Source organism: Fusarium oxysporum, chromosome 15 (genome assembly GCF_000149955.1).
Source record: "Fusarium oxysporum f. sp. lycopersici 4287 chromosome 15, whole genome shotgun sequence".
NCBI lineage: Eukaryota > Fungi > Ascomycota > Sordariomycetes > Hypocreales > Nectriaceae > Fusarium > Fusarium oxysporum.
The window spans coordinates 1,590,235-1,607,084 of record NC_031000.1 but is presented as its reverse complement, the minus strand read 5'-3'; the positions used below and the strand labels follow the sequence as shown (position 1 = coordinate 1,607,084).

At 50.5% G+C, this 16,850-nt stretch overlaps 6 protein-coding genes across 6 annotated transcripts; 3 read left to right on the top strand and 3 right to left on the bottom strand.

The window, feature by feature from the left end:
- Positions 1-3,278: 3,278 nt before the first annotated feature.
- FOXG_21731 (uncharacterized protein) lies at positions 3,279-3,449 on the bottom strand (the record flags this gene model as incomplete). Its single annotated transcript, XM_018402078.1, is given in 2 exon segments — positions 3,279-3,313; positions 3,323-3,449. Coding segments are annotated over 2 exon segments (162 nt in total).
- Positions 3,450-3,816: 367 nt separating this feature from the next.
- FOXG_21730 (uncharacterized protein) lies at positions 3,817-4,023 on the top strand (the record flags this gene model as incomplete). Its single annotated transcript, XM_018402077.1, has 1 exon — positions 3,817-4,023. One exon carries the CDS (start codon positions 3,817-3,819, stop codon positions 4,021-4,023), a length of 207 nt encoding a protein of 68 aa, XP_018254691.1.
- Positions 4,024-5,466: 1,443 nt separating this feature from the next.
- Positions 5,467-8,938, top strand: FOXG_14460 (uncharacterized protein; the record flags this gene model as incomplete). The annotated part of the gene is made up of 6 exons (XM_018394515.1): positions 5,467-5,695; positions 5,756-6,451; positions 6,503-6,645; positions 6,699-6,975; positions 7,017-7,247; positions 7,305-8,938. 6 exons carry the CDS (start codon positions 5,467-5,469, stop codon positions 8,936-8,938), a joined length of 3,210 nt encoding a protein of 1,069 aa, XP_018254690.1.
- A 3,691-nt stretch (positions 8,939-12,629) lies between these two features.
- On the bottom strand, positions 12,630-12,725 carry FOXG_21729 (uncharacterized protein; the record flags this gene model as incomplete). Its single annotated transcript, XM_018402076.1, has 1 exon — positions 12,630-12,725. One exon carries the CDS (start codon positions 12,723-12,725, stop codon positions 12,630-12,632), a length of 96 nt encoding a protein of 31 aa, XP_018254689.1.
- A 515-nt stretch (positions 12,726-13,240) lies between these two features.
- FOXG_21728 (uncharacterized protein) lies at positions 13,241-13,405 on the bottom strand (the record flags this gene model as incomplete). The annotated part of the gene is made up of 2 exons (XM_018402075.1): positions 13,241-13,330; positions 13,382-13,405. The coding sequence occupies 2 exons, from the start codon at positions 13,403-13,405 to the stop codon at positions 13,241-13,243; spliced, it is 114 nt and encodes a 37-aa protein (XP_018254688.1).
- A 542-nt stretch (positions 13,406-13,947) lies between these two features.
- On the top strand, positions 13,948-16,513 carry FOXG_14459 (uncharacterized protein; the record flags this gene model as incomplete). Its single annotated transcript, XM_018394514.1, has 5 exons — positions 13,948-13,992; positions 14,220-14,797; positions 14,859-14,959; positions 15,128-15,411; positions 15,611-16,513. 5 exons carry the CDS (start codon positions 13,948-13,950, stop codon positions 16,511-16,513), a joined length of 1,911 nt encoding a protein of 636 aa, XP_018254687.1.
- Between the last annotated feature and the right edge of the window lie 337 nt (positions 16,514-16,850).

The window sequence follows — 16,850 nt, the reverse complement described above, 5'->3', positions numbered from 1 at the left end:
CTGAATGCCCTCTCGCAGTCGGTTGACATGGCCGGAATAGCAAGAATATCCAGTGCAAACCTATTCAAACGTGGGAAAGCATTGCTATGGTCGATCCACCAACGAATGGGGTCATCTACCTGTTCTGGTTCGAGCCTGTAATACCGTTCGAGTTCACTGCCTCTTGCCGAGAGCTTAGGTTGCCGGCTTTTTATCCACTGCTCAAACCTACTTTGTTCAGGTCGGGGCGTCAACGAAGGCGTGATAAAGACACTCTCAGAGGCATTATCGTCATTCTTCGAGTACCAACGCTCAAAATAGACTTTGATGCCGTCCTTTGCATCTCGAAGCCATTGTAACTGTTCTGGGGAAGTCCAATTGGTCTCCAGCCACCGGAGTCCAAGGTCCGGATTCAGAACAACAGAGGCTGCAAACAGAGGCGACCGTCCGAGGAGAGTATAGTACTCGTTTAACTTAATCCAAGCATTGTTTATACTTGCCTTAATGCTAGCGCGCTCCTGACCCTCCATACTGGCAATATTGCTCACCGAACGAGCATCATCTTGCAGGTAGTCTTCTCGGGAATGTACAGGAAGCGCATCTTCATTAAACTGTGAGCTGGCGGGTGGGCGAGCTGGAAGAGTCGTTTCGCGACGGCGGCGCAATGGTGTAATTTCGTATCCTTGAAGTCGTGATGGTAACCGTGACTGCCGTGAGGGTCGCTCCCGGATTTGTCCGACTGTCGGTGGCCGCGAAAGTGTTGATGTCACACCCATGGCCGGTCCAGCTTCCTCCCCCTGGGTTGTATACCATTCTTCCGCAGCCGGATCAGCAGTTTCATCCTCGTAGAGAACCTTCCAGTCTTCAGATGTCAGAATGTCAGCTGTAGGAACCCTTTTTGAGGCGTCTGCTTCTAGCCCTAACTCCTGAATGAAGCTGTTGAGCTCAGACTGCTTGACTAAGGCACGCTCAATCATCATATAAGTCGAGTTCCATCTCGTAGCGTTGTTCTGTATGACTTCAAGCTCGGCAGTTAATTCTTCTGCAAGCTTATATGTGTCTACCTCCTCCTGCTCCCTTGCATGTGCTTTGAAAGCTTCGGTGCGTTGCGGAGAGGCTCGGATGAACTTGATGATATTGTGAAGCTTCCCAACTGGACCCTTGGCTCGCCAGTGTTCGAGATCTTCTTCAACCCGCTCTAACATGTCATAGGCCTCAGACTGAAGTTCGAAAGAAGCTGCATCATCGCCGTAGAGGAAGGCTTGGGCAACGAGGTTTAGAATATGACCGAAACATCGCATCCTTCGCGCCTCCGTGTCCGCTTGAGTTATCGAGGCATCGAGAGTTGTGTAGAGGTTTCGCAAGCAAACATCATTACTGGCCGCATTATCGCAGATCGAAACCCCTAGCTTACAATCGATACCCCAATCACGGACGACGTTTCTTATGGTGTAAGCGATGTTCTCACCGGCATGAGATCCGATCTGCCTCTTGAAAGCCAGCAGCCGGCTTTGATATGAGTGTCTCCGATCGATAAAGTGACCAAAGATGGAAATAAAAGCTAACCTGTTCGGAGAGGTCCAGAGGTCGAAGCTAAGATGTATCTGGGTAACAGCATTTTCGAGTTCCTCCTTGACAGCCGCTGTCTTTGAAACGAGTATGTCTTCTAGATCTTTCTTGGTTGCAGTTCGACCCCAGGGCACCTGAGCATAAAGATCAGAGTCCAGCTGACGGAACAGCTCTTGCAGATAGGTACTCTCAAAGGTAGTAAAGGGGAGATTAGAATCAATGATATAACCAACAGAGAGCTCTCTAATCCGTGCCATCTTCGCTCGAGGAAGAAGGAGGGAAGAAGAAGCCGGCCGTTTCTTGGATCCATTTCTCTGGAGGTCGAGAACTGAAGGGTCACCAGATGAACCCGTTTCAAAGGTCTCGGTGATCCTGTGAGCTCTAAAAGCCGTTAGTGATAACCTGGAAATGGCAAGTACCACGAACTTGAAAAGATGAGCTGATGCCGATGATGTCGACTGGGCATTGAAAAATCGAGGCGCACCCTTATCATCGCAGAGCCGGCAACACCAGATATCTCCACTGGATGTATTGTCTTTCCTCAACTCTGCAAGGAACCAGCCATGGTTTCCGATCCAGCTTCGCCTGCCCCTACTTTTCCTCTTATCTAAGAGGCTTGCAATAACAAAACGTCGTTGGCCCCAAATGATCTTGTAAAGGTCATCAACGGACGAATCGGCAGTCGAGGCCAAAGTTAAAGCGGCATCATACTGTTTAGCGATGGCCTTAGACCGGGATCCGAGACGAGGAAATGCGGGTAGTGGCGGCGATGACGACGGGCTACCAGCAAGGCTGCCTTTTATAGCGGTCTCCGACATTGTATGTTGCAATCAGCAGGGGCTTCAACAGATTGAAACCCATCAGCCGAGATATGCTTCCAAACATTGAAGGATGTGTCGGCTTCTCTGGCTAGGGCTGTGTCGTACTGGGGCAAGAGGTAGGAAAAAGGGGCAACTTAACCAATTAATCTGCCTGTAGATTGCTCTCCAACCGAGCCCTGAGCGGGCTGGGGTTCAAAACCAGCCAATCGGCTTGACTCCGCCCTGTAGCATCACTGCTTGTTAGGGAAGTGCCCCACTCTGAGGACCGGAAAATATGGATGATCCGACAGTTCTAGGGTAGTCATCTTCCTTTATAAGGATATCAGATATATCAGATGCACAGATGCTTGTGTCTGAATTGATTGATCTGTTAGGATACCGTATTTGATCTGAATTGATTGAATTGATTGATATATCTGATTGTTAATCTGATCTGACGGCAGCAATGGGCACAAGCTGACGCGCCATCCCCGAATAAACTAACCATCCCCGAGACAGAGCCGCACGCAGCAACTCCAATTGCTATCGCACGTTTCTTATCGAAATATGAGGACATAACAGTGAGCATTGCGCAAAATAGGCACCCATTACCCACACCCACGGCAATGCCAAGAGTGACTAAATATTCCTTAAATCGATGACAGAATGAGGATGCAAAAATGCCGACAACAGTCGCAAGTAATCCTGCGAAGAACACTTTTCTGAAGTGCCCGGTATCTGTGAGACGCCCCGTGATTGTGCCTAGGAAGAAAAGTAGAAATATTTGCGTGGAGCCAATCCATGCAATCGTCGACAGCGAACGATTCAATGTGTCAGTGACATAGGTTTGGAACGACCCAAAGGAGTTTGTAAAGCCCCAGGTAGTCATGACAACGAAGGGAGAACAGAGAACCACTACCAGATACTTAATCAATTGTTGATAACACCAAGGAGCGAGAACAAACCTATGATACTTGTACGCCATTCCTCACGACGCGGCTCATCTGGATGGCTATAAAGCCGGGAATCGCCTTCTTCAATCATGTCCTCGGTCGGGGAGGCGACCTGGCCTTGAGGTTTGAGCTCAGTGGGCTTAGACATCATAGAAGACAAGTCTCTAGAGGAAACGAAAAAGGCAAAAACCGCAACAGGTTCTGATTATGTTGGAAAATCCGGGGATCCTCCTTCCCTTCAGGATTCAGACCAACAGTCTGAAAGTCCTAGATTAGAGTTCAAAGTCCTAGATGAAATCATTTAGAGATATACACCTGAGAAGAACTCTCATCTCAATAATTAACAATCAAGTTCAATAAATATTTTTACTCAGCACCCCTGCGCAATATAAACAACAATCCTGACGCGAAGCACGATCCATTAGTGGCCGATCCGCTACGATATTGGTGGGAGAGACGGAATGACTATCCACGGCTAGTCACGAATGGCTCTCGATGTACTCTCGATCCCACCCATGTCCGCAGAGTGCGAGCGACTGTCTAGTATTGCTGGGCAAATGGTCTCATCACTTCGAACTCGACTGGAAGCCAGTATGGTAGGGATTACGCAAACATTGAGGTCGTGGGTGCGAAGTGGGCTAATTGAGGCCGCGGACGCGTTGATAGATGTGTCAGGAGAGGCTGGAAGTAGCATCGTATGGCAAGCAGAGGAGAATGGCTGAGATTTCGGGAGCAAGATGGGTGTTGTGGGGAGCGAGGGGGTTGACGCATGTATTTTGCTTCAACCTTTTCCATTCAACGCCATCAACCCAACATGGAGATGCGGTAGTTCAACTCCACGGGCCAGATGATGAGTAAGCTCTCAGCGCAACTCAATGTTGACACCGGACTGATGGAATTGAATTGATGACCACCCTGACGAGGACCAAGCCGTCACCTGCACACTCCCGGCGAATCCCCTAACGATGCGACGGAACAAGCGGTGCTTGCTAGCATATCACCGGACACGAACAGACAAGCTGGAGGAGTTCGTGTGGAACGGGGCGGGTGTGGTTGATATCTGCGGCCAGCAGGTGTGAGACGCCGCAGGTTCTTCCAGCACGGGAGTAGCATCTGGGCCCGGCGATACGGCGACGAGCAGTCTGAGTCCACAAGACGAGAGTGGTATGGCGTTCTATTGGCGGCGTATACGTACTTTGATTTGACAGGGAGCATGGAGTCGCTCTGAGATCTGTTCATTGATGTAACAGCGCTCAAAGACGCTGGCGAAATTCAGACAGAGTACGTATACGTGCGGCGTGATTTGCAGATCTTACGACAATCACAACTCACTGAACTCCTCAAAGGACCATAACTTTAACGGAGAACTGCCAATTCTATTTACGTCATGGAGACGTCAAGCGGCTCAACGCACAGGCATATCTGCATAAGCTAGGTTAACAAGGTGCAAAAACCCTTTTTAACTTTTCGCTGAAGCCATTTACCTTGCTTACCTAGCAATCATTATTACTTCACTTCAGGCTCGGCCCGCCCGGCGAACTCGAGGGACGTTGAGAATGGGGTTGGATGGGTTGCACTTTTGGGTTCAAATGGTCATGGCGGTTGTTTAGTGGTTTCGCACTAACCGAAGCATGGCAAAAGATGGCTTGCATGGCGCATGGCTAGGCCCCTCAAGGCTCTATCGAAAACTACTCCAGGCAGTAACCAACCTGCATTTAATACACTAGCAATGTAGTTATGGAGGAGTAGACCTGTTAGTAGAATGGTACGAGGGAGGCGATTCCACCATAGGGAGCATTGGGAGCTCTCTTGCGGGGCCCATGCCGCTGGACTTGCACTGAATTTGACTTCGTTTAAAGCTTTGTTCCATGGCACGACCTATTTAAGCATGGGCAAGCGACGGCCATTTGAGTTTCGTCACTCCCATTCCCCACGAACACTTACCATCCAGCGCCAGTTTATTGTGAGCCCAGCCCAGACGGGGACCTTGGAAAATCTATTCTAATTTTTTCATTCCCTGCCCATTTCTTGAATCTCTTGAGCAACCCTTTACTCTCCTTAGACCGGAATTTCCTCCCTTTGCTCCGCGCTGATGTTATACTAAATAGCAGCTAGCTTACTCCATCCCACCTGGAGGAGCCTCGCGGGCTACCCAAGTGCAAGCCATGTCGTCGCCTCTGGCCTTCACTCCATGGCGGAGGAGAACTTTGAGCTCGCTCTCACAGCGCGATCAACCGCAATTGCACCGGGGGGGTGCCTCGAGCCCTTCACAGGACCAGATCCACGGCTCTCCTCTCCCTATTGCGACCTCAAGACCGTTGTACATTGCCTCTGCCCGAGGTCATAGAGAGCCGATCCGATCCTTCACCCACGGATTCGTGCGAGACAGCTTAGGTGGGCGCGCACAAGCTCTCACGTTGTCCGAGCTCTGCTAATCCCCAATCTTTAACAAAGTACCCGTCGACAGCGTTCATAATGCTCGAACTGTCCGTGAAGACACCATGGAGCTTGCGACGTATCTGCTGTCAGACGGACAGACCCAACAGGGCCCGGCGTTCCTCCAACGAGCCAGGATTTCTTTCCAAGAATCTGTGGAACCCGAAGCCAGTGACGATGTATCCACGGTCGAGCATGCGCACTCTTCTCAAACCATCGCCGGAGTTTCCGAGCCACCGTCGCCAGAGGGCCGAGATGGTGAGGCCGAAGCGCCCGCCTTGCCGTCGGTGCTGTCAAACCTGCTCAAGACGTCACCTGCCCGGTCGATTGCACAAGACCAACCACATGCCTCCGACTACGATGACAATGGCGATGATAATCAAACTCGGACCGGGCAACGTCGGGCCAACCATTCTACACACGATATGTCAGAGCACAATCCTCTACTTTCACGGGTTACTTCGGGCGGTAGGAGATCTTACATGTCGGATCTCGAGGGACAAAAACCCCAAGCGAGACGCCCATGGATCAGTGATTTGGTGGAGGTTGGGCATAAGATGGAAGAACGGATGAGCTATGGTGTTGCAGTTGCTGTCAACCCAAGCCGATGGGATCGAAAAGCACTTTGGCATAACTGTGTGCTTACACCAGTCTCGTGCTTGCCGGTCGTCGCAGTCGGTCTTCTGCTTAATATCTTGGATGCTCTATCATACGGTATGTCTCCTTGACCTTGGAAGACTGGAATCTCTTGCTAATTGCAAACAGGCATGGTTCTCTTCCCTTTGGGAAGGCCGATTTTCTCTCATTTGGGGTCCGCTGGAATCTCTGTTTTCTACGTCAGTACTATTGTATCGCAAATCACATTCTCATCCGGAAGCATATTCAAAGGTTCAGTTGGTTCTGAGCTGGTCAGTCACTTGCCTCCTCTGCTCGTTTCTCGCAGTTGACCAACATCACCCAGATCGAGGTGGTTCCCTTCTTCCACAACATGGCCGCGAAGATCACTGAAGTTGTTGGGGAGGGCAACCCGGATGCCGTGATAGCCACCACTATTGTGTCATTTTCTCTCAGCGCCATGATGACCGGCCTGGTGTTTTATCTCATGGGACGGTTTAAGGTTGGCTATGTGGTGGGATTTATCCCCAGACATATCTTACTTGGCTGCATTGGCGGCGTTGGGTGGTTCCTTTGTCGCAACCCGGATTCGAGGTCTCAGCTCGACTCAATGGCAGACTTCAGTACGACCTCGACACGTTGAAGCAACTAATAAACCCTGCAGCTGTGCCCCTCTGGGTAACACCCCTTGTGTTTGCCATTGTTCTGTTTTATGGCCAGTCCAAAATCAGGTCCAAGTTTTTCCTGTCCATGTTTATTCTAGCGATTCCCCTAATCTTCTATTTCTTTGTGTTTGCACTCGATGCCTTGGACGTGGATGTTCTACGCGACCATGGCTGGATCTTCCGAGGCCCTCCTTCTGATGAGCCATGGTGGTATTTCTATACACTTTATAGTGAGCTTGAATCGTCTGTATCCTCTACAACTACTGGAGTTGCTGACTTTTGCCCAGAGTTCAAGCTTGTCCGCTGGGACGCTGTTGCAGAAACCATTCCCGCCATGCTCGCCTTGACCTTCTTCGGCTTTCTGCACGTTCCGATCAACGTCCCTGCCTTGGCTCTCAACCGTGGCGAGGATCATCTTGATCTGAACAAGGAGCTAAGGCTTCATGGCTACTCCAACTTCCTCTCCGGTTGCTTTGGCAGCATTCAGAATTACTTGGTCTATGCGAACACCGTCTTTTTCATGCGGTCGGGCGGGAACGTTCGCCTTGCTGGCTACATGCTGGCAGCAGCAACCTTCGGAGTTATGGTAGTCGGCCCATCTCTCATTGCTTTCATCCCTGTTATGATGGTGGGCACTTTGGTCTATGACCTCGGCTTTGAGCTTCTGGTTGAAGCTCTTTGGCTCCCCCGTAAGAGGCTCAAACTGTCCGAGTACCTTACCGTAGTCGTGATTGTACTCGTCATGAGTGTTCACGACTTCGTGGTAGGAATTGGCGTCGGCATCCTGTTGGCCTTTGTGTCGCTCGTTCTGCAGACATCACGAGTGTCTGCTATCCGCGGAAACTACTCGGGCGATATTGTCACATCTACCGTGAGACGCAACCCATCACAGCATCATTATCTACATGATGCGGGACAGCAAATCTATATCGTCAAGCTTACGGGCTATCTCTTCTTTGGCACTATTGTCAGTGTAGAAGAAAAGGTTCGGGGTCTTCTGGATGATAGCACCTTCGCCAAGCATCCCATCAAGTTCTTGATTTTGGACATGTGGCATGTTACCGGGCACGATTTCTCTGCGGGAGAGGCTTTCAACACCATTAGTCGGCTGCTCGATAATAAAGGCGTGATTCTTGTCTTGAGTGGCTTGGATGCTGAGAACCAGCTTGGACAGAATTTGAGGGCGGCCGGATTGGGAAGCGATGGCATCGGAGTCATGATGCTGCCTAGCCTGAACTCCGCGTTGGAAAGCTGCGAAAACGAGCTCCTTAAGACTCTCTATGCTAGACAGGAAGAGCTGAAATCTCTGAAGCGCATGTCCCCTCAACACTTGGATGTGCCTCCAGCTAAGACTTCCAGTCTATCCTCCTTTGATTCCCCATTCAACTCACCTCGCCGCAACCATCTCGCCGAGGCCGCCCACGATGCTTTGACCAGTGTTGAGGTTCAGCGTCCATCCGAGTGGCAGAGTTTCAAGGAGCCTCTCCGCCTCATGCTCCAGATCTTCCAGGGCTTAAGCGACCAGAACGAGGTTTTCTGGTTCCCAGCAACTTTATACTTTACACGTCGAGAGTACCCCGCCGGCACCAATATCTTCCGATGTGGAGAACAAGCCAACGGATTCTATCTCGTCGAGCGAGGCATCATCCGCGCGGAATACCACCTGCCACAAGGCAGGTTGTGCGAGAGCATCTTGGCAGGAACGACATGTGGCGAGCTGCCTTTCTTTTCGGAGACAGAACTGGCAGCGACGGCTGTTGTGGAAAGAGATTGTGTGGTCTGGCGGATGGATCAAGACCAGTGGACAAAGATTCAAAAAGAAGAGCCGGAAGTGGGGAAAGAGCTGCTCAGGATATCGTTGAAGATTACAAGTGAGCGGATGGGTGCGATTGCTTCATACATCTTGACGACAGCGGGTTAACATCTTCAAATGGCTCATAGTATGTCTATTCAGAAATCCTCAAAATGGTACAATCGAAAAGTAATCATCACGTCTCTTGCGGCTTTGCGTTGTTCTGAGTTCGTGGGTTGAAGTTTAATGCAGATTCCACTTCGCAAGGAAGGGCGACTGGTACATGGGCACCCGGGGCCGAGTACCCACTTTACCCACTTCATCATTCGGCGTCCTGGGGTTTTATGGTATTTGATTTGATTTGATTTGATTTGATTAGTTTTCGTCCTGAGGCCATACGCCAGGCAATCCGCTTAGAGGGGCAATGTATGTATGTATATTTTTCGTCCGAGGGGCCAACGGCCCCGAAAAGTCCCCTCCTGGGGCACAGGACGTGCTAAGCTAAGGGCATCTCTCTATGATCTAATTACAAAATGCTATTGGGTTGGGGAGGCTTAGTTATTCGTGAAGCGAAATTAGAACCTCCCCTCTAAAAGGCATTTTCTGCAAAAAGGGACAAAAGACAACACTATCGAGCATATCAAAGGCACAAAAGGCGCTGGGGTTATCAAGCCCGTCACCCGTCGGCGGGTTCAGGGACAATCTGTCGACTTTTTCCATTAATCAGAATTCTCTCGCGCATCGCTACATCTGCTGGCGCGGTAAGTAACCAAGCTGTAGCCCGTAGTCGAGTGTCGTGGCGGCAGGGAAAAACCTTGGGAAAGGGATCAGAGGCCGACGGTGCACTTGCCTTCAAAGGGGAAAAACCCATCGCAATCGCCATCGTTGATCGGAAGGATGTCATTACCGATGCTGCGAGCATCGTCTTCCGATATCTAAGGCGTTCTGGTTCTGAGGTGCCGCCATTAGATCCGACAAAAGGCTTGCAGAGAAGGCGAACTCTCCAAAATTCCTTCTCTGAGAGCTGCTGTTAGGGAGCCGATGGCATCCCCGCAGCTTTGTGTGGTCGTGTGGCCTGTGAAAATTCCTGTTGAATAAGTGCTAGGGTATCACGTGCAAGCAGGGATGCTTCAGGTTACGCGCCAAAATGGCGACGCCCTAAAGGGGCAGAGTTTAACAGAACACAACATGAATACACCAATTCACATCAATGAACCGAATACACGTAATGTCTAACAATTCCCGCTGCTAGCGCAGCACTAACAGTGCTTGCCAAGAAAGAATTTTTACAGGGGAGAGTTGCCCCACAAATGCCACCCCGGGTCCACAAGTTATCCAGAGTAAGTTGCCACTTCTGCCCAGGTGCTATTATTTTGCGACATTAGCAGCGTCTCCGCACCATTTACGTCGTGGCGAACTCCTTTGCTAACAGCCTGATCAAGCCAACTGATACTAAAGCCGTCCGCCTGGTTTCGTACGGCGACCTCTGTGTTGTGAATGGTCAGACTACTTTGACCATCAGTCTAGGTTGACTGCATGTGACTGGTTTTTCTAGGCAACATACCAATCGCTCATCATGCTGGCTGAAAGGGTGGCAGCTTCCAAGGCTGTGGCGACTGTTTTGACGATACGCTCAGACGCTGGGTGGCAACCATCAACCCTTCAAGAACTTGGCATATTCTTGGCATGAAGCCATGATTCCGTCGTGATATTTGATCTGACCTCAATATGCCTCAGCACGACATGTCATCGGGGACCACTGTTGCAACCACCTGATATATCAGTGAGACTAGATCTGATGAAACAATACTGCGGAAATAATCGGTGTTGTTGTTGAAAGGTCTAAGTTACATGTGTCTGAGGAGCACGGCTCACTACATAATATCCACAGCCCAGCCACCCAGCAGATCAGACCATTGTAGTCATACAGTCTCAATAAGATCAATCATGTCTCAACATATCCATTGAACGCGGCCAGAATTTAACCACGAGGATATAAGCGAACAACAACAGCTCATGGGGTTCATCGCAGGCAACCCGGCCCAGCCGAGCGACAACGGTGCTTCAACGTCAGGGGTTTTGATACCGTTCCTAGTGGTATTCAGCTTCATCCTAGGTGTCCCATTCCTATTCATCATTGTGCACGTTGCTCCTTCCAAATTCATGCGTTCCATGTTAATGTTGATAAACAAAAGTCATTTAGTGAGATTACTACGAAGAAATCGCCATCCCCAGAGAGACGTCGAGAGTACAAACACGATACCGAGGGAGACGGTGGATCTACGATCGCTTAATGACGCCAACCCTTCACAGAAGTACAAGCGCGTCGAGGAGGTTAAGAGACAGGGAACATGGAATTCAACCCAGACCAGCTTAGCTGAGGTTTGGTGCGTTTGCAAAAGATGCAACTTTCCTCACGATACTGACGTCTTTGCAATGCAATCTGCCTCGAAGTCCTAGTGGATGAAGACAACATCCGGCAATTGAAATGCAAGCATCTGTTCCATATAAGATGCATCGACCTTTGGTTCCAAAAACACCATGTCAACTGCCCATTATGCAAGGCAATACTCATTCCAACCAGAGGATGCGATCCAGGACCGGCAGAAGCTCGTTAGGAGAAGATAAATGCGGGTGAGGTTTGGGTGCCGCGTACAAGCAGAAGAAAAGCAGCAAGGATTTGTGATACCGGGGTTCAGACAGCAAGAGATGGATACACGAAAGTCTTCTAAATCGAGACTGTGACTTAGCAAAGTCGATTTAGACTTCCCACAACGTACTCCACTAGTAAGTGCAACACTTACCATGCAGTACCCACCCACAGGTAACACCCACCTACCGATACTGTATCATCGAATCAGCCAATGATCTCGCGCGCGAACGCGTAGAGGAGTACAATACCAAGTTGGCGGTCTTCCAGGCCTTCTGCGCCAAGCTTGAAGAAGCTGCTTAACAATTCACTACCGGACTGCAACGACGTTTCGCTTAACAGTTTGCCGATAGCTTCCTTGACTCCTGGAGTCGAGAGCTCTCTAGTACCGGGCCTGCTTCCAAGTCCACCTACAGCAGCGTTGCCACTGCCTCGCCCCCTACAGCCTGTGGTCATCTAATCCATTAACAACAACGTCGCCGACAAACAGATCCACCTTATTGCCAGGGGCAACCAACGACCATCGCCCTACCGGGAGAATACCTCTGTGTCTTCATCCGTCTAGAAGCCGGCGCTCCGGCCAGAGCTCAGAGTAACTACGCCATCCGAACCCTTATCCGTGAAAAACTCGGCAACATCTCAAACAATATTCGGCAGGTTTTCCAAGTAAGGTCTGGATGGGCCGTCCAGACCGCTGACCCTGAAACACGCGACTATCTGGTAGAAAAGCAAGCCGAGTGAGCAGCTGAACTACGGGCTACGACAGTAGAAACTAACAAAGGATGGTTCACCTATGTGATCTCGGACTTTCCTCGAAGACTGGCCGACTTCTATGGCAATGAGGTCGATAGTGACAGCATTATCAGCGATGGGATAGAGATACAGACAGGGCTCAAGCCTGTTGACATACGTCCATCGCGACAAGTCTTAGACAACCCCTTGACTAAGACCCTGGTTGTGTCTTTTCTGAAGCCGACCAAGAGATACTGATCTCCCTTTGGCAGCCGCGCGGCCAGGCCGATCGATAAGACTGACCGCCTCAGACAGTGTGAAACATGCTGGGACTACCACTCCGTTCGCCACTGCCATAGACAGCCAGTCTGTCAACGCTGTGGTAAGACGGGCTATACCATGGACGACTGTACTGCACCAGAACAATGTATCAACTGCTTAGGCCCTCACGCGGCCGGCTTTCGTAAGTGTCCAGCTCGGCTGAGGAAGGTGCACGGGGTCTTCAGCCGACTCACTAAAGCGCAACGAGAACATGTCCGGGCGGTCGGCGCGGAGACGTACCGACAACGCCAACCCGGAACCGCAAATGGAACCCAACAAGACGCAGCTGAGCTGCAAAGGATAATACTGCACTATATGAGCAGCCGAGTGCATCATACTCCCAGCCTAGCTGCATCAGGAGCACCGTCGTGCATAATGGTGGCCACAACCCCCCTCGTGGGCGACAAAGCGGAGGAGGAACCCGAACATCCTAGACCAGGTTCATTCAGAAAACGTCACATAGTTCTTATCACCCGCCCTCAGGACCAGAAATAGATACTCGCAGACACGAAAGAACGACAGGAAGCCGCTCAGGATCTTTCAGGCTGACGTCGTGTGCGTGGGGTTATATATGCACGACTTCGTGACCGATAGCATTAATTTTCAGCATCTCGTATTAGTTATGCTTAATGGTTGATCTATGGTATCTTTTCACGCATCTTCATTGAGATGTTTCTGGTTCATTACACACCGCCGACCGTTTTCCCGGGAACGCATTTACGACATCTTTAGGCCATTTCAGACTCTTGAAGCAACGGTTTGTCCGCGTCGGGCTTCAGCATGTAGAAGACGGGACTGCTAATGTCGGTGGCACGACCCTGGAACTTGCGATGGTCATTAATTAAAACAGATGACAGCAAGAAACGCACAAACAGACGTTCGACGCCCGCCATGGCTCCAAGACAGAGTTTATATAATGTCATAAGATCGAGTGAACACATCACGGTGCCATCCAGAGTGGACGCTTTGGAGAATAATAGCAAATAGCTTGAAACTAATAATAGCCGTTGAGTTGGGGGTGCCCTCCAATTTCCCTGCATTTTGGAGTGAGGCCATGCAGATCCACATTTTGAGATAGGTGAAGAAGCGTTTTTCATTCGCTCCTACGATTATGCGTTCATAATGGTACGTGGGAGATGAGGCCTACGGAGAAGGTGCTTCTGGTCTGGACACTCGTCTGTGCCCCCATTCGGCATCTTCCGGAGTGGCGATGGGTCTGGAAATCCTCTCTGCAGTGTCTCGTTGCAAAACCCATTCGGTGTGTCCTAAATCGTCCAAGCACAATCACATGCCTGCGCAGATCATAAACCGCCCATCAATTCCCCACCTTCGCAGCCTCATTGGTGTATAAGAACCTCGAGACTCGGAGATACGGGGTGATAACTAACTGCCGGACTCTGAAACCATCGGCAGATTGGCCAATGATGACCGCATAATGCCGAGCGTGACCAGCCCTCCACCAACGGTGGGTGCTGATCAGGTAAGCAGAAAACCTGGGGTCCAGGGACTTTACTTGGCCCGAGACAAGGGACACTCTGTGTTTGATTTTTCACACTTGCGAAAACGTACCCATTTCATCTGACTGACACATGCTTATGACGCATGAATGACTACCTTTTTGATGCGGGGAAAACGACCATCAAGCTCCTGCATGAAGGACAGGCAAGTTTTCCCAAGACTTATAAGATGCCATATTTCGTGGAATAGAAGGCAACTCAAGCGCCGGGCCATCTTCCAGCCAGAACATATTTGGGAGGACAAACACAGAGAAATAACACCGCAAACGCAACCATGGACTCTGCCAAAGAGACTGCCAAAGAGACCTTCCACAAGGTCATCCATCCTAGTATGGACCCAAGCAAGAACACTCAACAGCCGGCCAGCACCGGCCTCGAGCGAGACCTGGAGCCCAAGCCGCAAAAGGTTCACCTACCATCCGAAGGCGAAGACATTGTGTACACGCCATCGGGTAAGCTCGCGGGGAAGAAGGCTTTTATCACCGGAGGAGTCTCCGGCATCGGCCGTGCGGTAGCCATCCTGTTCGCTATGGAGGGCGCTACCGTGGCCATTGTCTATCTCCCGCCCGAGGAAGAGGACGCACAGCACACCAAGACCCAGGTAGAGAAGAACGGCGGGCAGGTCATCCTCATCCCCAGCGATCTGTCCTTGTCGATTAACTGCAAGGATGTCGCAAAGCGGGCTGTAGAAGCGCTCGGCGGGATCGATATCTTTGTTAACAACGCTGCCACTAGGCAGGAGCAAGGAGATATTTGTGACATTTCCGAGTGAGTATCCATCAACCAGTCATTCAGAGGGGCATATTCATAACAAACGTTGTGACAACAGGGAGCTGTGGGCGTCCACTTTCCGCGTCAATTTGGACTCGTACTTCCATCTTACCAAGTACGTGTTGCCACATTTGTCTAAGGGCGGCGTGATCATCAATAGTGCGTCTGTGGACTCCTATATCGGCGTCCCCAGCCGACTCGACTATGCGACGAGCAAGGGCGCCGTGGTTGCCTTCACTCGTGCACTCTCTTTGTTCTTGGCTAAATGTGACTTCATAGAGGGTATCCGATCCTCTTGGTGCCTTCGCAACTTTATTAATATAACAGGCCTCGCGACGTATACGGATGCTATTGTCACATTGTGGCCGAGTCAGCTCCAAAAGCTCGAGAGTCTCGGCTTGTACTACAATTCGCCAGAGCCAGCAATAATTTGCATCGAATGCAGCTTCGCCATTAACCCTACGCGCGCGCCGCGTCACCCAGGCGACAAGCATCATATACCTAAGTCTGCCCGCCGTGGTTTGAAGCCTCTAATCTATTCTCTCAATCTTCCAAACCCAGAGACACTTCCACTGCGACCAAACGGCTCGCCGCCACACCCAAACCTTACGGTATACAAGGGTTCAGCCTCTAAACATTGTGGTCTTCGCTCTATCAGCGAAAAGGTCTTACTAGCCCATGCGAAGACAAAGCACAGCAAAGAGATCAAGCTCGCAGCTCGGCGATGACTCCTTCGCAGCGACAAGCTTGTGGCTAGAGCGTACAAGATGACAAATCACATACAAAAATGTCCGGCGAGACATCCTACAGGCAATGACACGCCTCCGAGTAGAGGAAGCTAAACGGTCGGTGGAGCGTCTGCAATCGAAAGGTACAACCGTCAACGCTGACGAGACCGTGGCCATGATGATCCACACTGACCAGGTTGAGAGGAAGATCAGCGAGGGCACTGGGTACCTGCACTGCTTCCGGGGACGAGTTAATCTCCGTAGGACTGAGATTGCATGCCTGACCTGGATCTGCCAGACCATCTGTGGTTCCTCCTTCATGGGCAATTCGACATATTTCTACGAGCAGGCTGGTCTTGCAGATTCTTCCGCTTTCGACCTGACGATCGCCCAATTCGCCCTGGGTTTTATTGGTACGGTGCTGTCCTGGCCGTTGATGGCCCGGGTAGGTCGCCGCAAGATCTACGTATGGGGCCTCTTCCTCCTTACTGTGATCCTCTTCGTCACCGGATGCCTAGGCATTCCTCCAAAGGCAGCTAGTCGCTCCTGGGGAATCGGATCACTGCTTCTTGTTTACACTTTCACCTATGACATCACAGTCGGCCCCGTCTGTTACTCCCTCGTCGCTGAGCTGCCGTCGTCGAGACTTCGCCAAAGAACGATTGTGTTAGCGCGAAATGCCTACAACATCGTTGGGGTTGCATACACTAATATCATCGGCTTATATTCGCTGAACCCAACGGCATGGAACTGGGGAGCTAAATCGGCATTCTTCTGGGCCGGTAACTGCGCTTTGTGTTTTGTTTGGGCTTATTTCCGACTCCCAGAGCCCAAGGACCGCTCTTATGCAGAGCTGGACATGCTATTCGATCAGGGCGTCTCCGCGAGGAAGTTTGCAACGACCTATGTCAATCCTTATGAAACCGAACGACGATCCGGCCAAGATTCTGATTCCAAGGGGAAGGTTATGAGTCATGTTGAGTGATTAGTTGATGTGTATATGTACCCGGCACATGGAATGTCGCGGTTCCAAGATTTTTGTCAGGCCATCTATTGACCCTGTCTATGGAGATTCAGACTAGATGGAGAAGATCGTTCGGACGTTCTGGACAGTTTGGGGTTTAACGCATGCGGATGATATGATAGTTTACATTTACGAGTTTGAAATTTAGTTACTATTTGATTCTTATAACATGTCCTCTAAAAAAGAAAACAAGATGCAGCAAGTACATCGCATCGATTATCCAAATAGGGAGGAATCCCTTAGACCCCTGCGAATAAAAACATAATTTATCAATTTCTATTTCATTTCATTTTATTTC